The sequence below is a fragment of the Heloderma suspectum genome, chromosome 1 (assembly GCF_057233095.1).
Source record: "Heloderma suspectum isolate Gila_16-S chromosome 1, 16-S_ref, whole genome shotgun sequence".
NCBI classification, from domain to species: domain Eukaryota; kingdom Metazoa; phylum Chordata; class Lepidosauria; order Squamata; family Helodermatidae; genus Heloderma; species Heloderma suspectum.
In genome coordinates this window covers 360,803,411-360,825,981 of record NC_139458.1, presented here as the reverse complement: position 1 = coordinate 360,825,981, position 22,571 = coordinate 360,803,411, and the positions used below count along the sequence as shown (strand labels likewise).

The 22,571-nt window shown below is 44.3% G+C and overlaps 1 protein-coding gene across 6 annotated transcripts; it reads right to left on the bottom strand.

Moving 5' to 3' along the window:
- LOC146359751 (sulfotransferase 6B1-like) lies at positions 1–22,213 on the bottom strand. Of its 6 annotated transcripts, none has more exons than XM_084828039.1 (8): positions 22,115–22,213; positions 21,297–21,559; positions 14,095–14,231; positions 10,573–10,662; positions 5,772–5,898; positions 4,356–4,450; positions 2,196–2,352; positions 1–1,544 (listed from the first exon to the last, which is right to left on the bottom strand). In XM_084828039.1, exons 1-8 carry the CDS (start codon positions 22,129–22,131, stop codon positions 1,414–1,416), a joined length of 1,017 nt encoding a protein of 338 aa, XP_084684165.1. In that variant the 5' UTR covers positions 22,132–22,213; the 3' UTR covers positions 1–1,413. The 6 variants fall into 6 exon arrangements, with proteins under 6 accessions (XP_084684165.1, XP_084684161.1, XP_084684166.1 ...); XM_084828035.1 differs by having other exon boundaries at positions 22,103–22,191; XM_084828040.1 differs by having other exon boundaries at positions 22,099–22,183.
- Positions 22,214–22,571: the final 358 nt, after the last annotated feature.

Below are 22,571 nucleotides of genomic sequence, written 5' to 3'. Positions count from 1 at the left end.
GATGGTTCCGCATTTATTGTTGGTGGAAGATAATAGTGGGCCTTTCATTTGGTTGGCAGGCCAAGTCATATGGCATATGGATTCATATGGTAATTGATCAAATTTCCAACTTCTGGGATTTCGTGAAGAGGGTTTCAATATGTATACAGTGTATATACAAATATTTGCATTTTAAATCTGCTCTGGCATTTTCGCATTAGAATTCATATATAGATATATAGATATAGAATCTTGAGCATCTCTACACCAGCCTAAAACCCTGCACTTGGAACAGGGGTTTCTACTTCCGTTTTAAATGCAGGATCATAACAGACTCCCTTTAGACGTGCTTCCTTTCCCCCCTCTCCTTTCCCCCTCCTTCCCCCTCCCCCCTTATCTGAGTCCTCCATATGTTTCATTGGTTTAGCTCCTCTTCTTGCAGCTTTTTCATGGAGGGAACTCAAGTGGAACACAAGCGGGGTAATTTGATGCCTCAATAGCTCCGATCCATTTAAAAATGGAATAAAAGTCATTTAGAGAGCAATCCTGTGGCCTCTAGACACTATCTAGTGGGCCATTGGATATGCTCATTTCCGAGAACCAACTTCCCCCCTCGTAAGCCCCATCCTCCGTGCTCGGAAGATGAGCGCAGAGCAACTGACAAGGGGCTGGGCTGGGAGGTGTTCCGGGGTGGGGAGACCAGAGCTGCACAGACGACGTATCCAATGTGTCATACGGCAGCTTCCTCTCCTGGTCGCCCCCCCCACTAGACAGCTGAAAACAGCTGTATAGTGAAAAAGAGAAAGGCAGAAGAGGCACAGAAGGAACGATCCCCCCGTGCCTCTCCTGCCTTGCTTTGGATAGTCGGTCGCCTCCGAGGTCAGAGGTGGCCGCCTATCTAGTTAGGATCGTGCCCTTAGTGCAGGAGACGCCCTCAAGGTTGATGACGTCATCGAAGGGGCCCACAAACTTACATGAGTGAGCTATCTCAATAGCAGGATAAAAGCTCTGTGTGAAGAAGCCCTGCAACTACCATCAGCGCCAACCAGCACAGCCAATGTTCAGGAATGATGGGCGTTGTTCTCCAAAATAGAGTACCACACTGGGGAAGGCTGACTTACCAGAACTAAAAACGTGTGCGTTTCTCCACCAACAAAAGGCTAATCAAATGAAATATATATAATTTGTACCAAAATGTATATTTCTGAAAAAATCATCTGGCATTTATTTGAATAGGATTGATTATAATTTCAGTATATTTATATGTAGCTTAGCCATGCTTGAAGTTTTGACAGAAAAATCTGATACAATTTTTGCTTCACATAGAGACAAAGTAGAATTGATTACAAATTCATTCCAAGAAGATAGATCTCTTGCTGTCTTTTGGAATCACGTATGAATCCGCACCAAGCAACTACAGCTCTTCCTCTGTCTTTATGCCTTGCAGTAGACATCATACTTTATCTTGGATCCCACCTTGGTTCCCGCTAAGCGCTCTTTAAACACAGCATCCATTTCCTGGTTGTTTTCTTGACTAAAAAGTGTCTTCCAGTCACTTACTCCACCTAAAAACAAAGATATATATTATTGATGTGATGAATATCCATGACTTTCCATTTCTGTTATGAAAATCACAGGTTCTGTTCTTTTGTTGATCCCCTGTCAGGTGAGGGATTTTGGAATGCCTCCTCTGATTCTTACTGAAATGTTGATTATGATGCAATACAGATGTTTCGGCAGAATCCAAGGGGGTGCTTACACCCCCACCAATTCCCTTCTACAAGCAATTGGTCCCACCAATTTTGTTGCACATGCGGGACCCACCACTAACAGAAAGTAGATTTAGTGTTTCCTATGAGGAGCTCCAAAATGAGCTGAAATGCTCATTTCTGGAAGGAGGCACGTCAGTGGAGCTCCTTTTTTTTATCATTTCTGCTTATTTCGGGTTACCCCTAAAGTACTAAATCACTGTTGCATAAGCAGTGAGGGCTGCTTGCACAATGCAGTTGGTGGGGCAGAAGAGAATCAGCAGGGGTGTAAGTGCCCCGTTGGATTCTGCCCCCTGAAAGCAATTTATTAAGTGACTTAAGTGATTTGCCAAAGCCAGTAGAAGAAAGGAGATACAGTATTAGCCCCCATTAAAATAGGAATGGGATATTTATCAGTGGCTTCAGTGGGATGTAGACTGCTATTTTATAACAATTCCAAAAAGTTACCTTTCCGGAAAAGAACATCACCAAATTCTCCATGGGTTGTTTTGGAGTTGTCTTTCATAGCCTTGAAAGTGCTCCTTTCCGCAACAGCACGGAAGTCTTCCTCGCTGAGGTTCAGTTCAAAGAATTTAGATATCTTTTCAGCCCCTAAAGCTGTGTTCTGCAAAGCAACATGTGCAGTCATCAGTTGTTCAAGACTCTGGTAAAGTGAGCTCTGATTTATAGAAGTTTGTACATCTGACAAAGGGATCTGCCAGTGCTGCAACACATTTTGCCTTTATTTGTAGTTCTAGAGTTGACTGTGCATTTTCATGAGCTCTGCTTTGAAGGCTCCTGCTTCTAACCTAACACCACAGTGCGGTGCATATATATCCATCAAAGCATGTTCAGACATAACCGCCTTGGGTATAACAGGGAGCCAGTCTCGTGGAGTGGCTCGAAATGCAAATTCTCCCTACTGAAAAAACGTGACCCTGGGCTCCTTCACACGGAGGTTTTTTGGTGTGATTGTCATTCTTCGGTCACGGTTTTTCCTGCACGCTTTACATGACGTTGTTGCCCTGCAGCTGTTGTCCCACCTCTTCCCCTCCGTTTTCCCATGTTATTTTTTAACAGGAAAAATGCAATGTTTTCTCAGGTAGCACCATCACCTCCTGCCCGTGTACTTCTGCTGTGGCGCAATGAGCCACTTTTGTGTGGGAGGTTGTTGGGGGCGCAGTTATCATAACAATGCCTGTGACAACGATGGGGTGGGAGTGTCACCCTGCCGCTCCTGCACCCTTTCCCCTCTGTGCCATTCTGCTATTGGTTGTATGCGAAGCACAACGTGGCGGGGAGTCTGTAAGCTTGGTAGAGGAGCTTTGCTGCCTCTCCTCTATTTTTCCATCTTGCCTGTTCCCACTGCCACCCCAGCAGCACCTTCCAATGGGATCGGGGGATTGCTCTGCTCTGCAAGTGCTGTCTGGAAGCCTTTTAACCCTTTCTATTCAATCCCCTTGTACGCACAAATGAGAGAAATGTAACTGCTTGCTTTGGGTGGGGGGCAGACTTCCGACGTTGCGAAAGTGCTGTGGAAGACAGTGGCCGACATAGGGATCAGAGGCAGCAGAAGTGAAAGGGGGAGGCAACTAAGTCAAAATGAAACAGTCCATGCCGAGAGAGGGGAGGGGCTACCCCAGAGGGAGTGGACAGCAGGGCAGACGATGCTGCTGACATCCGAAAACACCTTGCCAGGCTCCACCCACCAGTGTAAATGGCAGGTAGTGTTGTGCAGTAAAGAGAAACCAGCTGTGTAAAGAGCCAGTTTAAAATCCCTCAAAGAGTCCAGAAGGAGGAAGAGCAGTAAATCGCTCTTCGTGTGGAGAAGGCCCCTGTTTCAAGTTGGGCAAGGCCCCTTTGAGCTGGGCGTGGCTGACTTGAAATGGGGCTTGTACTTCACTTTTGCTGCTATTGCCCCCTCCTCCTTATTTTGGGGAAGAGCTGCAGTGATAACAGGCAGTGGAGGGCTCACTGCCACAAAGATGTAGGCCTACAAGGCTTTTCCTTAGCTGGAAATGACAGACAGGGCATCATTTTCTGCTGGAGGATCAAGGGGTCTTTTTGTTTTCTAATTGCAAGCTCCATGATCCTCTGGCAGGAAATTAGGCATTATCATTTCCAGCTCAGGAGAGGCGGGGCCTCTCCCTTGCGAAAGTAAGCCATTGGCCACTTGGCTTTTAACCTCTGTGTACTGTATTTTTAATGTTTTTAATATTTGTAAATTGCCCAGACAGCATTGGCTATGGGGCGGTATAGAAATCATCATCATCATCATCTCCCCCTTTTTTAGTTTGAGGAAAGGAGACAGGAGACCAGCACGGAAAGGGTTCAATTGATTGGGCTTTCAGAATTGACTGCTTTTTAAAAACCCTTGAGTTTCTTTTTTGGCATTTGACAGGAATGCTCAAAAAGCCGAACTGATTTTGGGGGTGTATCTTGCACATCTTGTAGCGCCTAGAGTGTTGAATGTAGATCAGGAAGACCTAGCTTTGAATTCCTGCTCAGATAGGAAGTTCACTGGGTAACCTTGCGTTCATCACTGCCTCTTAGCCTAACCTTCTTCACAGGGTGGTTGTCAGGTTAAAATGGGGGAATCTCATATATCTGGACAGTATTGATCAGTACCTCTTTCAGCTCTTCGTATGTTATTGGCATGACATTTTCTTCATCAATGTACTTGTTCCATACACAAAGGTATTCAATATAGGATCCCCAAGGCACTAGGGGAAATCAGAAATCATGCAGTAGTAGTTAGAGCAAGACTTTTTAAAAATCCCATTTAGTCATACTGGGTTCAAACTGACCCATTCTCCTAAACAGTGTGGCTAAGCACAACAATAAATGTTAGACCACTCTTCCCTATCTGGCACCCTCCGTATGTTTTGAACTACAACTCTAATCAGCCCCAGCCAGCATGGCCAATAATTAGGGATAATGGGAGTTGTAATCCTAAACATCTGGAGGGCACTAGGTTGGGGGAGGCTGTGTTAGACTTTTGCCCACATATTAGGGTAGTGTGTGAGGGAGGGAGGCAGTATTGTCTCTTGACTGCTTTATGCTCATGCTCAGCTAAATTCAAACCTCATTTTTGTGTCAATGGAAATTATTCGGCTCAGACCAAGTCACCAGCTCTTTATTACCCAAGCCTTCTGTCATTTTGAAGCAACGGAACTGAACTGGGGAACAAATATATAACTGGGTAATTTTCTGCTAAATATTGTTAGGTATTTGGGATAATGTATGTACATTTTCATGCTGCCTAGGATTAGAAGGTGGAGCTCTCAACTGCACTTCCTCCCTGGCAGCATTTAGCAAAACAAAGCCCAAAGATGCTATTTGGAGACATAAAATCAGGTGCATCTCCAAAGCACAAGATGTTGACAAAGCTTTGTGCTCTGGCAGCTTTGGTTCTGTTGGCTTCAGAGAGAAACCTGCTTTGCCTCCGGAACCAACAGAACCAGAATGACATGGCCTGTTTCTGCTTGGCTTCAGACTTCATCCAAATCGGATGCACATCCCTACTAAATAGTGGTTTGGCATTTCATGTGAACTGGGCCATAATTTCAGTCCATCTTTCTCAGGGAATTATATCTTGGAGCCCTAAAGCTCACGGCAAATAAGCAATTCAAGTTGCCCTGCCCATTATCTGGTGCTTTTTGTACCCTCTGCTTCTTTTGTGGAGCTTCCGTTTGAGCATATTTGAGAATAGGAAATCCTATTCACATCTCTGCTCTCCCCCCCCCCCGCCACCTCACGCTTTGAAGTGAATGGGCATCAGAACATGTGGGCATCTATCAGGAACTTCTGGATCAAGGTACTCATCTCCAGATTGCTTCTACGCAATACATTCAGTTCCACTTGCCCAATGAAGTTGGGGAAGACACACACATATGTGCACTGAAACACTTTTTAAACCTGATTCTACAGTACAATTCCTTCACATCTGACATTTGTTGACTGCATGAGAGACATTCAGTGACTGTGTTAATATATCTATACGCGTTATACAATTGGCATAGATAGAAAAAAGGGAAAATATACTTTTTCCTTCCATTAAAGCTCGGAAGTATGCATCAAACTTATCATAAGGGGGATATGGACTGAAGTTGTTTGAAAAATGGAAAAAAGATGCAGCAACATCTTTTGGGTTCCGGATCAGCATCAGTATCTGTAAAACAAAGCATTAGAATGAAAAAGGATGGAACTGTAGCCTCTAAAGTTATCACATCCTATAAAAAAATATTCCCAAGCACCACATATTATTATTGCAATCATATGCACACTTGCTTAGTGGTAAACCTCACTTAATACAAATGGAATTGGGCTGCATATCTCATAGCAGATGCACCTTTATCCACATGATCAGGCTTTAGCCACATCATTTTCCCTAGTAAACCTCTGATTCCATGCTGCCAATTCAGCTACCAATTTACAAGTACAGACGTGCACTGTTATTTATTCATTTATTATTAAATTTATTAATCGCCCATCTGGCTGGTCACCCAGCCACTCTGGGCGATGTACAGCATACAATAAAACAGTTTAAAACAATAAAATTCTACAATAAAAACATTTTCTAAAATACCCTGTTGTTGTTGTTCAGTCGTTCAGTCGTGTCCGACTCTTCGTGACCCCATGGACCATAGTACGCCAGGCCTTCCTGTCCTGCGCTCTCTCCCGGAGCGTGCTCAAGTTCATATTCATTGCATCCGTGATGCTATCTAGCCATCTCATCCTCTGCCGTCCCCTCATCCTCTGCCGTCCCCTAACCCACCCCAAATTCCTGCCTGAACAACCACGTTTTTAATGCATGACGGAAGCTCATTAAAGTGGGGGCATGACGGAGTTCCCTAGGGAGGGATTTCCACAGAGTGGGGGCCACCACAGAAAAGGCCCTCTCCCTCGTCCCCACCAGTCTAGCTGTCCTGGCTGATGGGACAGAGAGAAGGCCATCCGAGGCTGATCATGTTAAGCGGCCTGTCTGGTCCTGCTGTTACCGCTAAGGGATTTCATTTGCAATGCAAGCTGGACCAAGCCATGCTACACAAGGGACTGTCAGAAACCTCACTTGTAAAGCCCACATTGTGAGTTGCATTGTAGCAATGGTTGCTGGTGGAATGGCACAGGGGATGGAGTGAGATCTCAGCACCAGGATGAAAACTTAAGGCTATTACATTACAGATGTGCTAAGACTCCTTTCACTGAATTCTATGGGCTGCTCTCTTGGAGGACACGACTGTCCCAAAGGGTTCTCTTGTCCTCTCCTTGCACTTCCTTCATGGTGAAATGCATGAGTTTGAAATCATGCATTTCATGTATCTTTCATGATTTCATGTATCTTCTCAAGAAAAGCATGGAAGGTGACATGTGAATATCCCTTCATAAGGTTCACAAAAAGCACAAATAGAGTTATGTACATGGCTTGTACTTCTCCTTGTGCCATGTTTACCAGCGTGGAAAGCTGCGAGAAGTATCCATGAGTCATATGGCATCAGAAGGAGAGAATATCTAGGAATTCTGTGGACTTAATTTTTGAGCAATTTTGAGTTAGTTTTGAGTCCTGCTATGCATGCTACACAGCATGTGTTGGTACCACATTTGTTACTCGGTTGGATCCCATCCTAGGCGAGCAGAAGGCAAGTTGCGCAAGCACAACAACCCGTTTCCTGTTGCACCATGTCATTCTGCTAATGCTAGGATCCTGATCCAGCATAATGGGTTCTGCAAGCGCTAGGCTCTTGCACAACATTGCACAACATATGGCGCATTCTTACTGTAAGGCCACTTTCAATCTGTGCATGTTGTGCTACCGCTTGTGCAATGCTTTTGCAGAACAGCACTGCTGCTACAACACTTCCACAAGTGCATATCTGGATCCAACCCCTTGTCTGTAGTACAGATGGCTGTACATAAGCAACACGGGTTTGCGCAGTGGAGAGGTCAGATATAGCTTGATTTCACACCAGCCCTTTTTGGGGGAACTGGTATCCTTTGTTCACTCATTTTTATGGAGAAGAGGTCGACACTGTTATCAGATCATTACAGTCTAATGTTTTCTGTGTTGTCCACCTGCATTTTTTCAGACTTGACTGATGATGGCCATTCTCTCTCTCTGCACAGTGTTGGGATCACATCACACCAATACTGAAAGATCTGCACTGGTTGCCCATTATTTTCCAGGCTCAATTCAAGGTGTTGAATTTAACCTTTAAATAGGGATGTACGAAAGTCGCTTACCTGAACCTGAACCTTGATTCGCAGTGGGGGGGAGGCGCTCCGTCCCTCCCCCTGAAATTCTGGCTGGGGGGGGAGGCGCCCCGTTCCTCCCCCCCAAAATTCTGGCCAGGCGGGAAGCGCCCCGTCCCTCCGGCCTCGAATCCTCCTGTCCTGCCGGGATGCAAATGGCGGCGGCCATAGCCACCGCCGTTTGCGTCCTGCAGTCAGCCGTGATAGGCTACGTAAATGTTTACGAAGCCTATCACGGCTGAGTGGAAAAAAAACAAAACACTGTGTGTATGCAAATGGCGGTGCCCATGGGCACCGCCATTTGCGTACGCACGGGTTTTGTTTTGTTTTTTCACTCAGCCGTGATAGGCTACGTAAACATTTACGTAGCCTATCACGGTGTTTTTTAAAAATCTAGCCGTGATAGGCTACGTAAATCTTTACGTAGCCTCTCATGTTTGTTTGTTTATTTTTTAACTTGGAAATGGCGGCGGTGGCAGCCAGTTGGAAGACCGGCTGCTGCAGCCGCTGCCGCCAAACCACCACTGGGGCCGCCACCGCCAGGGACATTCGCACAAGGTAAGTCCCGTCTGGGGGGGGCGGGGGGGCAGACCGTTTTCCCACCAATTTCGGGTGGCCGAATGCGCTGGCATTCGGCCTCCCCAAGATTCGTGGAGAAATTCTCTGACATCCCTACCTTTAAAGCTCTAAATATCTTAAGGCCTGGCTATCTCGGAGTGCCTGCCTCAGTATAAACCTGCAAGGTTTATTCAGATCACCAGGAGAGGCCCTTTTGAAGATACGCTTCACATGGAAAGGGCTTTTTCCTGTATTGCTCCCAAATTCTGAAAAGCATTCCTTCTGAAGTTGCGACTGGTCCCTACTCTCTCTGAATCCAGGAAAGGGGTCAAGACACATCTTTTTAACTTGGCTTTTAAATTTGTTTTATAGCTTTTAATGTTGCTTTTATTGTTTTATTATGTTTTATCTGATTGTTTTATGTTCTGAATATTTTGTACACCAGTGTGGTGGGTTTCAGAAAGACAGCATAGAAATACCTTAAACATATAAATAATATCCTTTTTGATGCCTTTGTATGCAATTATAGTACCAGCCCATTCAGTGTGCACAAGTGCTAAAGCATTTTAGGACTCCTGAGCTTTAATTGAAAGTCTCCTTGCTGCAGGTCCTGCCTGTTTTATTGTTTCCTCTTGATCACGGTTGGTGGATTCAGAACATAAGAAGAGTCATGCTGGGCCACCATTCTGTTCTCAGAGTGGCCAGCTAGATGCCTCTGGGAAGCCCACAAGCAGTGATGAATAGTCCCTTAATTTCCCTTGAGCAGCATTTCTTAATTGCCCCAGTGTCCCTCTACAGGGAAGCTTCAATTACTAATTTCCTCTCATTATAGTGAAAAAGCTATTAAAAATGAGAAAGAAAGAAAATCCAGTAATTAAAGTTCCCCACCACCACACAGAAGCAGAAACTAGCACTTGAGGCAATTAAGGGGCAATTGATCACTAATCCTTAGGCCATGATCGACAGGAAGAAATAAAATGGGCAGGACTTACAAACTTTTAATAAGCATTGGAAGGGTCCTTTGCTGAATAGCACTAACTTGTGAGCAGACATTATAAAAGGATCTTGGCCATGGGTAAAGGCATTACTGTATAACACAGGACCAGTTTAAGTACTACTAGATAATACAGCACCAGGTTCAGCATATTACAGAAAAGCTATGCTTCAGCAGTGTTACCAGGCTCTGATGTGGAAGTAATCCTACACTGGATGTGTGGCCAAGCAGCACTGAAACCATGCACATCCAACTCCAAAATGATGACTAGTCAATAAATACATATCAATAACTTTGGTACAAAAATTGAAAGTGACTACCCAATCACCATCTTGAATTGCCATGTAACATGATTTTTTTTTGCCCCTTCATGGATCACTGCCTTGTTGTGGTGAAGGGGCTTGCATAACTCAGTGAAGCCATAAGCTATGCTGTGCAGGGCCACCCAAGACGGACAGGTCATGGCGGAGAGTTCTGACAAAATGTGGTCCACTGGAGAAGGAAATGGCAACCCACTCCAGTATTCTTGCCAAGAAAACCCCATGGAAGGTATCACAAGGCTAAAAGAGATGACGCCAGAAGATGAGCCCCTCAGGTCGGAAGGTGTCCAATATACTACTGGGGAAGAGCAGAGGGAATTTCTAAGTAGCGCCAGAAAGAGTGAAGCGGCTGGGCCAAAGCCGAAAGGACACTCAGCTGTGGATGTGTCTGGTGGTGAAAAGAAAATCCGATGCTGTAAAGAACAATATTGTTTAGGAACCTGAAATGTAAGAAAAGGAGAAGGGGATGCCAGAGGATGAGATGGCTAGATAGCATCACCAATGCAATGAATATGAACTTGAGCACACTCTGGGAGAGGGCGGAGAACAGGAAGGCCTGGCGTGCTGTGGCCCATGGGGTCACGAAGAGTCGGACACGACTTAACGACTGAACAAACAAAAAATGATTTTTTTAATGGCTTAGTTGTTTATGGTTATGTGAGGGTGCCACTTAAAAAAATTATCACACCTTCCATGATTACAGTAAATTAAAGTGATTACTCACTTTGGCTTTGTTCTTGAAAACCGATATTGGAAGCTTATCAGGGCGGAGATGAGTAAACATCACTCTCCTGGATGGATATGTGTTCATCCTCTTTCAGAGCCAAGATAAAAAGCATGAAACAGAAAGCAAATAATTCATTGAAAAACAGCACACATCTGTCTTGCTCATTGGTCAGAATGTCTCATGTACTGTTTGCCAATGGTAGCACTGATTAGGCAATACAGGTTTTTGTATTATTCTGTTGAAAACTCTTTCAATAATTTCAACGTATAAATTAAGGCTCAGGTGACCGTTTCCCAGGTAGATCACTTACCTGTGGGCAACTTCTTTTTTTAAGCTTTTCTTTTGTCACTGCTTCGACCTCTTTAGCAGTGGTAGCAGCACCAAAGCTCTTTTTGGTGGCTGCTGGTTGGTGACTGGCATTTTTTTTAATCCCAGAATGTCCCAGACATCATATTGTTCAAGGGCATTCTGGGAGAGAGAAGTGGTAACCTTCACGTTCAGCCACCAATTTTCCCCAGAATGGCACAACATCCAGTCTGTTCTAATATCAAAAAGAACACAAGGTTTCTGAGGGATGGGTTTGTCCCACCCCTAAAATCGATCCCACCTCCTCTCCCCCCCCCCAAATTACCTAAATAAATACATACCCACCTCAATCAATATTTTTGCTCCTAGCTACTAAACATAAACTTTTGGGAGGTGAATATCTGCATTTTTAAATTATCAACATAGTTCAAGACTAACAATGGCAAGAAGAAGAAGAAGAAGAAGAAGTTTCAAAATGTTTTTAACATTCTAGTGAGTGGAAAAACGTCACCTAGATTGAATGTAAAAATCATATACACAAATATACAGTGCCTTGCATATGTATTCACCCCCCTTTGACTTTTCCACATTTTGTTCTGTTACAACCTGGAATTGAAATGGATTTAATTAGGATTTCCCATCACTGATCTACACAAAGTAGTCCATAATGTCGAAGTGGGGAAAAAATCTACATATTTTACAAAATGATTTACAAATAAAAAACTGAAAAGTCTGGATTGCATAAGTATTCATGCCCTTTGCTGTGACAACCCCTAAATAAGCTCTGGTGCAACTAACTGCCTCCAGAAGTCACATAATTAGTTGAATGGAGTCCACCTGCGTGCAATTCAAATGTCACATGATCTCAAATTAAATATACCTGTTTCTAGAAGGCTCCAGAGTTTGTTGGAGAGCATATCTAAACAAACAGCATCATGAAGACCAAGGAGCTATCAAAACAAGTCCAGGATAAAGTTCTGGAGAAGCACCAATCAGGGTTGGGTTATAAAAGAATATCCCAGACTTTGAACATCCTCCAGAGCACCATTAAATCCATTATTACAAAATGGAAAGAATATGGCACAACCACGAGTCTGCCTAGAGAAGGCCGTCCACCAAAAGTCAGTGACTGGGCATTAATTAGAGAAGCAACCAAGAGACCAATAGTAACTCTGAAGGAGCTGGAGGGATCCACAGCTGAGGTGGGAGAAACTGTCCATGGGACAACTATCACCCAGACAGTCCACAAAGCTGGACTTTCTGGAACAGTGGCGAGAAGAAAGCCATTGGGGGTGAGGACATATCAAATCCCATTTGGATTTTGCCAGAAGGCACATAGGAGACACAGCAAACATGTGAGGAAAGGTTCTCTGCTCTGATGTGACCAAAACTTAACTTTTTGGCCTTACCACAAAATCCTATGTATGGCACAAACCAACAGTGCTCATCTCCCTGAGAGGACCATCCCCACAGTGAAGCACAGTGGTGGCAGCATCATGTTGTGGTGATGCTTTTCATTGGCACAGACTGGGAAACTGGTCAGGACTGAGGGCAAGATGGATGGAGCCAAATACAGGGCAATTCTAGAGGAAAGCCTTTTTCAGTCTGCAAGGGACCTGGGACTGGGGCGGAGGTTCACCTTCTAGCAGGACAATAACTCTAAACACATAGCCAAACTTATACTGGAGTGGTTTGAAAGCAAGAACCTGAGTGTCTTTGAAAGGCCCAGTCAAAGCCCAGACCTCAATCCAATTGAGAATCTGTGGCAAGTCTTGAAAATTGCTGTCCACCAACGGTCCCCATCCAACCTGACAGAACTTGAGCAATTTTGCCAAGAAGAATAGGCAAAAACTGCAGGATCCAGATGAGCAAAGCTGGTAGAGACTTACCCAAAAGACTCACAGCTGTTATTGCTGCCAAAGGTACTTCTACCAAATATTGACTCAGGGGGGTGAATACTTATGCAACCAACAAATGCCAGTTTGTTTTTGTTTAATTAACTTTTGTGCCATGATACAAATATATTGCATTTTCAAAGTGTTAAGTATATTGTGTAAATCAAATGTTAAAAATGCCAATTAAATCCATTTTAATTCCAGGTTGTAATACAACAAAATGTGGAAAAGTCAAAGGGGTGTGTGTGTGTGAAAACTTATGCAAGGCACGGCATATGATCCAGAATTCTGTATGTAATCTGTTGATTGCATGGAGCTCGTGCAGGAGTTCCTACTCGCCTCAATAGATAGGGATAGTTTTGTGTGCATGGAATTGCTCTTTCCATTGAAATAAATGGGGAAGCTTTTACAGGTATGGGAGACTTGTGGATAGGTTGAAGTCTCCTTAGCTGCAACATATCACTGTCGTGAGCTAATATGTATAGGAAGTGCTTTACATTGTATAGCTGGTTTGTATGCACAACCACCTGCTAAGGTAGTACACTATTATCCCATTTTACAGATGGCAAACTGAGGCTGGTCCCAAAATGACTAAGTTCATGATAGTGATAGAATTAAACACAGATCTTCCAGTCCTGTGTCCAACATACTATTCATTGGCTCTTGACATTCTGTTCCACACCACCTTTGGATATGAGACAAAATGCAGTGTCAAGAGAAACACTGAATGTAGTGAGATTTAAATGTACATAAATTGCTAATTTGGCTCTCTATAATGATATTAATCAGTGATGGAGCCAAAATTAATTATTGTTTTTCAGGAACATTTCTAGTAGAATCAGAAAGCACTTCCCTTGATTGCTTTTCAGCAGTGCCGTCTTACCCCCACTCTCAATTGACTTTGTTTGCCCTCACTGATCCTGCCTTGTAGAGCTAAATTTGATTTGCAAACAAAGTTAACTGAGAGCAGGGGCAAGAGAGGGCATATACACTAACTGTGAGGGAAGTTTTAAAAGTATTCCAAAATACAAGGCTTTCCCATTGAATTCTAGCACTGGGGCAAGGCAATGAGTGGGCATTACATGGAAGTGATCAGGAAAGACTTTGCACCTCCTCTGACAACAATTATCCATATCTCCCTAGGGAGGTCCCCTCCACTTAAACTTTGAGAACCATTCTACTAAAGTGGACCTCACCAAAGGTAGAGGAAGCCATAAAGGGGGAGGAAAGAGTAAAGGGCACAGGAGAGGTGGTGTAATCGCCCATTAACAATTACATTTGGACAATCCAACTTTCTATACAAAGAAAGATTGCTAACCTGATACTTTTCAGTATCTCCAATTTCAAGATAAGGAAATTCTGCCAGTAGTAGTTTTTCATTCAGCTTGTGCGGTTCATGTTTCTTTGCAGATGTTATTACTAAATCAGTAACAATCTGGCCAACCCAGTTAGTACCTGGAAGAAACACAGAACTGGAAAAGGAACATTTTTCCCAGCTTGTAACCTATACACAGTCACTGGAGGGCCAAATTATTTCATGGCAAGAAGATTAGGAGGTTTCAAGAAACTCTTTGCCTAAGGAAATGGTTTGGGGGTTTTTCTCCAACAGGTTGAGGCTGGAAACCTCTAATGATCTCAGAATTGATGGGACCCAGTTAATCACTTGGCCAGATCCCTGTGCTAAAACAAGGTTAGGGCTTTTCTACATGAGGCATTTATCATGTGCTCATCATTTCCTATTCATGGTTGTTTATAGGTTCATTAGATGATGTTGTGACTCTCCAGTTTCACTTTTGTGTCTAGTGAGCACTTCTGGCCACTGTTTTTAGAGCAGAGAAAATGCAGCATTTAATTGTGAAAGCAAAAGGAAGTGCAATTTCCTCTTGTGTATTTGTGCTATTCTGCTATACCACGGTGCCCCCTAGAGGTGATGTAGCAGAAAAACAGGAAAGGAAACACTCCTCAAGTAATGCTGACATCTCAATTCTTTGACAAAACTGAAAGCAGATACAGGAGATTAACAGCCTCATGTAGAAAAGCTCTAGGTATGGAGCAAGACTTTGAAATGTGAATAAGCTGGCCTCATTTTGAGTCAAGCCCCTTTAGAGCTAGGCCCAAATCTTGTGGAGGCCTGTATATTGCCTGTGTGCTTTTATGTGTGCTCACAGCCCACTTCTGCCGTTCCCCTGTCTTCCATGCCAGACTGCCCCCCACATTCTACAAGAAAGATGCCTTCCTTGGGGGGGGGGGTCGCTTTGAGACAGATGAGGCCACATGGGATGTTTCCTTAGCCACAAAAGATGCATGGAGCATTATTTCCTGCTAGGGACTATGGGGTCTGTAGTCTGTGTGTCATTTGCAGCCAAGGAGAGGCCTTGTCTGGAAGGGAGTTCTCTGTTACCCCTGTCCCAAGATATGACTTTATGGGGGGGGCTTGGAGAAAGTGGAGTGTCAGGAAAATAGGAGCAGTGAGGAAATAGTGGGTAGAATCCAACTAAAGTCCTACTTAGAGTAGACCCATTAAATTAATGGAACTTAAATTAGTCATGACTAACTTAAGTCCCATTCATTTAAATGGGTCTACTCTAAGTAGGATTTAGTTGGATTCTAACCAGTAATTGGGCATTATGAGTTGGCTAGGGAATGCTGGGAGTTGTAGGACTTTCTTCTGTTTAAACATGCATAGGATTGCCCTGTAAGAATCATAGTTTGGCTCCATTCACTTTGCTTTCGGCCCCACGTTCAGAGCAGTTATTGCCACAGTTACTACAAATGGGAGCCATGAAAATGGGTGTGGGAAGCCTAGATCTCTCTTAAAAGGACTTGCTGGAGACTCAAGGAAGTGTGGAATGGAAGCAGGGAGGCCACAAGTGTCAATTCAAGACTTAAAACCCAGAGGATCACCTTTGCTATGGGGGCAATGTTGTCCCCTTTTCTCGGCTTGTCACTGTTAATGATGCACAAATTAGCCTATATGCAGTCTCCCCTTGTTGTCAATGCCCTTGTATGTTTCCTACCGCACTTCGCTGCCTTTGACAGCTGAAACATACAAGAACATTGACAAGGCAAGGCTACACATATCTGATGGCCATCAGTGCTCGCTTGTGCATGTGTGAAAGACTGGGAATTAAACAACAACAACAGCGAACATGTTTGCACACATTTCTGTGGCTGAAAATGAATACAGAAATATTGAATACAGAAATATTACAGCCCCATTTGCACAAATGATAGGGGTCAAAGAAAAAGAAAAAAAGCCAGGGAACACAAAGGGGTCTCGATTGGAGCAGGGCAGGGGACTGGATGGGGAGACAAGATGGGCTCTACCATCAAGGACACTGGGATGTTGGCTGGAGGACCAAGGGGGAATTATTATTATTATTATTATTATTATTATTATTATTATTATTATTATTAATATTTCTATACCACTCCATAGCCAAAGCTCTCTGGGCAGTTCAGAGAAGTTAAAACATTAAAATACAAAGTTTAAAAGCCTCCCTCCTAGAGGAAGGCATCTTTCTTGTAGAATGTGGGGAGCAGTCTATCATGGAAGACAGGGGAACGGCAGAGGTGGGCCGTGAGCACACATAAAAGCACACAGGCAATATACACAAGCAGCATATAACAAACAGTTGAACAGTCAGTCATAACTAAAGACATATCTAGGACCATTTAAAACTCATCATGTGCTGCCAAATGCTTGGGAAAAGAGATAGGTCTTAACCTGGCACCGAAAAGATAACAATGTTGGCACCAGGTGGACCTTATCGGCTAGCTCATTCCACAGATGGGAGGCCACCACTGAGAAGGTCCTCCACCTTGTTGCCATTATCCGAGCTTCCCTTGGAGGAGGCATCCAAAGGAGGACCTTAGATGCTGAATGTGAAGTACAGGTAGGTTCATTTCAGGAGAGGCATGCTGTCAGATATTGTGTTCCCAAGCCATGTAGGGCTTTATAGGTTAAAAACAGCACCTTGAATTGAACTCAAAAGTATATAGGCAGCCAGTGCAAGCGGGCCAGAGTTGGTCTTATATGTGCAGGCCTTCTAGTCCCAGTTATCAATCTGGCTGCTGCATTTTGAATGAGCTGCAGTTTCTGAACCGTCTTCAAAGGCAGCCCCACATAGATCACATTGCAGTAATCTAACTTGGAGGTTACCAGAGCATAGACACCTGAAGCCAGGTTATCCCTGTCCAGAGAGGGGTGTAGCTGGGCCACCCATTGGAGTTGATAGAAGGCACTCCACATCACTGAGGCCACCTGAGCCTCAGGTGACAAAAATGGTTCCAAGAGGATCCCCAAGCTATGGACCTGCTCCTTCAGGGAGAGTGCAACCCCATCCAGAACAGGTTGAACCCCCTCCATCCAGTCAGCAGAACCACCCACCAACAGCATCTCAGTCTTGTCTGGATTGAGCTTCAGTTTATTAGCCCTCATCCAGTCCATTGTTGCAGCCAGGCACTGATTCAGCACAACCACAGCCTCACCTGAAGAAGATGAAAAGGAGAAATAGAGCTGTGTGTCATCAGCATACTGATGACAGCACACTTCAAAACTCTGGATGACCACACTCAGTGGTTTCATGTAGATGTTGAACAGCATGGGGGACAAAACTGACCCCTGTGGAATCCCATACTGGAGAATCCATGGGACAGAGCAATGTTCCCCAAGCACCACCTTCTGGAGCTGACCCTCCAAGTAGAAGCAAAACTACTGCAATGCAGTGCCTCCCATTCCCAACTCAGAGAATCATCCCAGAAGGATACCATGGTCGATGGTATCAAAAGCTGCCAAGAGGTCAAGGAGAATCAACAGGGACACATTCCTCCTATCTTTCTCCCAACTTCGGTCATCATACAGGGCGACCAAGGCTGTTTCCATGCCAAAACCTGGCCTGAACCCTGACTGAAATGGATCCAGACAATCGGTCTCATCCAAGAGTGTCTGAAGCTGGCTTTCAACCACCCGCTGAGGGACCTTGCTCAGGAATGGAACATTTGCAACCAGCCTATAATTATTAAGGTTTTCTGGTTCTAGGGAGGATTTTTTCAGGAGTGGCCCAGTAGGGATATATGAAAATCTTACCTGGCTCCGTGCTGGGCAATCCGCGGTGGGGGGGAGGCGCTCCATCCCTCCCCATGGAATCCTCCCCATTTGCATGGCTGCCTTTACCGTGATCATGGCCAACTGCAAGGATGCAAATGGTGGCCGCTACGACGGCCGCTATTTGTGGCCGCAACAGCCTGGCCACAGCCGGGAGACCAGCTGGAGCCGCCACTGCTGCATCTGCCGCCGCATCCACCGCCAGGTAAGCTCCGTCCCAGGGGGATTCCGCGGGGGGGGGGGAGGCCATTCCACCATGGAATCCAGGGGGCCGGATTCTGGAGTCCGTGGCAGAATTGTCTGACATCCCTACTCAGCTGTGCCTTTTTCAGGCAGCCCGGGACCACTCCCTCTCACAAGAAAGCATTAATTATCTCCCTGGCCCAGCTGACTGTTCCCTGCCTGCTCGTTTTTATAAGCCAAAAGGGCCAAGGATCCAATATGGAAGTGGTTGCACAAACTGTCCAAGCACCTTGTTCACATCCTCAAGCTGTACCAACTGAAACTCATCCAAGAAAACTGGACCAGGCTGTGCTCTGGACACCTCACCTGATTCACCAGCAGTAAAACTGAAGTCTAAGTCCTGGAAGGTGCAAGAGATTTTATTTTGGGAGGAAGGGTAGAACAACCCACGGTGAGCCCAATCATCTGTCGGGTGCACCATAGGTTGTTCCGTGAACAACCCATACTATGCGAACCTGCCCAGTAGTTTCTATAAGCCAGGTGCGCAAAAGTATGCAAGTTTGTATATTAAAACAAAAAAAGTCAAGGGGGAGAAAATAGCAGTGGTCTTGAGGAACCATGGAATATTGAATGTCAGCTAAAGGGGGGACCCAGAAAACCCTGTGTGTGTGTATGGGGGAGTGCAATAGCTTACATGAGCCCTTACAGCTTGTAATAGATAGGAAGAGGGCATAGCGGGATGGCTGGAATCCTCAACAGGGTCACTGCTGTCAGATGGGGAGACACACTGCAACATTTTGTTCAGAACCCATTGGTTGATTCTGATGGGATGTAGAGGTGCACAGCTGAGCACCAGATCGCAGCCTGAAAAAGCTGTTCCCCAGGTGTGTTGCACTATAATGTCCATCATCCCCCACTGGCCATGCTGACTTGAGGGTGATGGGAGTTGTAATCTAACATACATGGAGGGCACCAGGTTGGGGTTATATTCAAAACTTACTCATGGAACCCACCATGCAGGCATTATTTCAGAAGTTAGGGAAGGTTGCTCTGTATCACTAAGGTAGGTCATTAAAACAAAAAAAAAAAAGCACCACGATAAACTCTTATTTACCACTCTAACAGGCAACCAAGGTAAAGATAGCCAGGGCCACACTGCTACATTTTAGACAAGCTTCGGATACCATGAGAGTACTGCTAGGAGCCCATATACAAGGGAATTACAAAAGTGGAACCTTGTAAACACTAGGACATGTGTCACTGGGACAAACAGGAGATAAATAATGTCAAATCTCTTCAGCTAATTTCCCAATGGAGAAGAACCAAGCCAGGAACAATGTCCACAAACAAGAATTTTTATGGACGGGTATAATTGAAAATGAGGATAACCTTCTTTCCTCAACCCATCCAATTTATTAGGACATCTTCAACATGTAGAGGCTTGAGGGAAATGAGGGCACCCATACGTTAGCGAAATATCCCCATCAGCATTGCTTGCACTGAATAGGAGGGCACACACAAAACTACCAGAGCTCACCAGGCAAGCTGTATAAAGTATCATAAAAGACAAGCAACCTTTCAAAACAACTGATTTCTTTTGAACTGTCATTCATTAGAATCCCACTAAAATATTTACGCTTGCAATTCAGCATGTTGCCATCAACAATTTGCGGACAAGAAATCAGCAATACAGTAACCTTCCCTGGCCTGGTGCGCTCCAGATGTTTGGACTAACAACTCCCATCAGCCCCAGCCAGCATGCAGTAAGCCATGCGAGACATATGCAAAAGGCTGGATTTTTTTCATTGAGAACCATTTTCCTTTCTATAGCTAACTGCAAATGCATTATATTTATTCCCATTGTTTCAAGATCAACTTTTCCCATGTTCTCATTCCAGTCTCAATACTTATTATCAGTGAATAAATATGATACACGGGGCCTTCAGCAGGGCTGGAACAGGGAATTGGAATGTCCTATTTTGCCTAATGAATGGACCACCATTTTGGCATCTGTATCTGATATATCTATGGTTTTCCGGGTATATCTTATTCAGCAAAAACTTTTGTTCTGGGTCTACTGAACACCACAATGTCTCTTTAATAAAGGTTTGTCTAACTCAGCTAATTGTTGGAGGTGTAATACAGTTAGGGCACAGTCCTATGGCCGCTCGATGGTGTGTAGATGGCCATACGATCTTTCATTTTCTAGGCACCGAGCTTGGAGCCAGTGCTCCGAGGTTGGTTCCCAGAAAACCACCTCCGCACCACCTCCCCCACCACCTCATAGGCAGTGCAGTTCGTCCCCAGCTCCACGCTTGCAAAAGCAGTACAGAGCGTCAGAAAAGGGGGCATTCCTGGAGGCGCGGATGGCAGAAGTCCCATTACGATGTTTCCTATGCTCCGTCCGGCTCTTCCCCCACCCTGCCCTGCTCTGAGGTGCCCTGGCTAGACAGCCGAAATTGGCCATCTAGCCACAAATGCCGGGTGGCCAGAGTGCGGAGGAGAGGATCCCCTCCAAGCTCCGCCCACCCTGCATTGGATAGTCGGAATATCCCCATAGGATTGCACCCTTAATGCTTCTTTTATTCATAGGTTTTGGAAATGCCCAATAGTTGCCTCCTTTTGGGAGGAAGTTATCGTACAAGTACATTTTGTATTGGAAAGCTCTTTAATATTTACTGATGTACGTGTTCCCTTAAATTATTTACCTGCTTCTTGGACAGTTAACACATGGTCAGCATAAATGGATTTTTCACCTCCTCTTGACTGCTAGAAGACTAATACTACAATATTGGAAGGCTAAAAGCTCACCACCTATAATGTAACAGATTGAAGACCTAACAACACTTGCAACATTTGAAAGAGTAGTATATAGGCACCACTCGCAAATGGACTTATATTTGGATATTTGGTCTATTTTTACTGAAGTTTATGTGCAATCTATTCCTTTTTCCTTTTTTAGAATGTTTGAAATATTTGAAACTGAGCCCTTTAAAGCGTGTAATTACACTTGCAATGTTTCCTTCGTTTATTGCTTTTTTGTTTGTTTTGTTCAAACAATACAAATGGATTTTTTTAAAAAAATCCAGTCTCAGCTCTCCACTGCACTTAGACTGCACTGCACTTCTGTCCAGTGTTATTATTCCACAACTCCTCTCATAACTGTTTCAACTCAAGTCTGACATGGCATGCTGTATCTTCCTTTTTCATATGACAGAACCAAGACTCACCAGATTTGCAGTATCCTGCTAGAATCACATCGTCGCTCCGTGCTTCAAAAGACTCAAGAGCCTTGAAGACCTCTGGACTGCAAAGAGCTGTAGGGTACACGACTCTGTCATAAGTAAATAGCATTTCTTCTCGTGTCATCTTTTCACCTTCTTCCATTGCCTTTTCCAGAATCTCAATAAACTTCTTTCTAACATGAGTCATTTTTAAAAATTCTTCTCTTCTCTCCCTCTCAACTGGTGGTAGACTGACTCTGTGAAGAAAGCTAGAGACACGGTTTGGCTTAAGCAAATATATTGTTTGGTTAATTTATTTAAATTACTTATATGCTGCCTTTCAGGGCAAAACCTTAGCTGGGTGGCTTAAAATGATAATTAAAACCATAAAACAACGCTTAAAATACATTAAGCAGTCCAATTACAAGAAATACTCAGCAGCAGACAAAAACAGCAGCAGTTCAAAGCCGTTTAAAACCCAACTCACCACGCTTGTAATAGAATGCAGTTGAAATAAATAATGTTAAGGTGTCTTTAAGAACTAACAAAGATAGTGCCACACATACTTCTTTTGGGAGAGCGTTCCAAAGATATGGGGCCACTACTTGCTGCCGGGCTATTTGGATGTTTTCTTGACAGGCTGAGGTGTGGCTAAACATGAACAAACACTGTCCTCCAATCCCACAGAACCTTTAGATCTGCCTCAGTCTCTCCCCCCACCCACCCTTCCATCTCAAATCTTTGACATTCCTTCCCACATCTTTCTGGGTGGTTTAGAATAGCTGCTCATTTTACAATATATTAGTACTTGCTTGGGTGGCAACCTAGAGGCCTGTTTCATCCAGAATGAGTGAGAACTTCGCAGTTTCTGCCAGATACCGAATCAGAAAGAGGTCTCTCTAGTTTCACTTTACTTGCTCAACAAGCTGCAGCCTGCAGGGGGACAAAGAACGTTCCACCTCTGGTTTATGCTCAGACTAGTTAATCCCACTTGCCTGCCTCCTCTCTTTCCCCTTTTAATTTTGTGTTTCTAATCATTTGCAAACTTTCCCCCCACCTTGCTCTTTCTTTCCTTCCCCTTAGTTCCCCCGCTCCCTCTTAATTTTGTGTTTCTTGACTTTGCATTTTTTTCCGTAGCCTTTGCTTTCTTCCTTTCACTGAGTCTCTCTTTCAGATAGCTGGTGCAAGAGTACTGTTCCTTTCCCTTTCCACTAAATAACCCCAAGCACCTCCTTATTTTTGCAATATTTTGAGCTATGGACAGTAAAGATGGACAGAAAG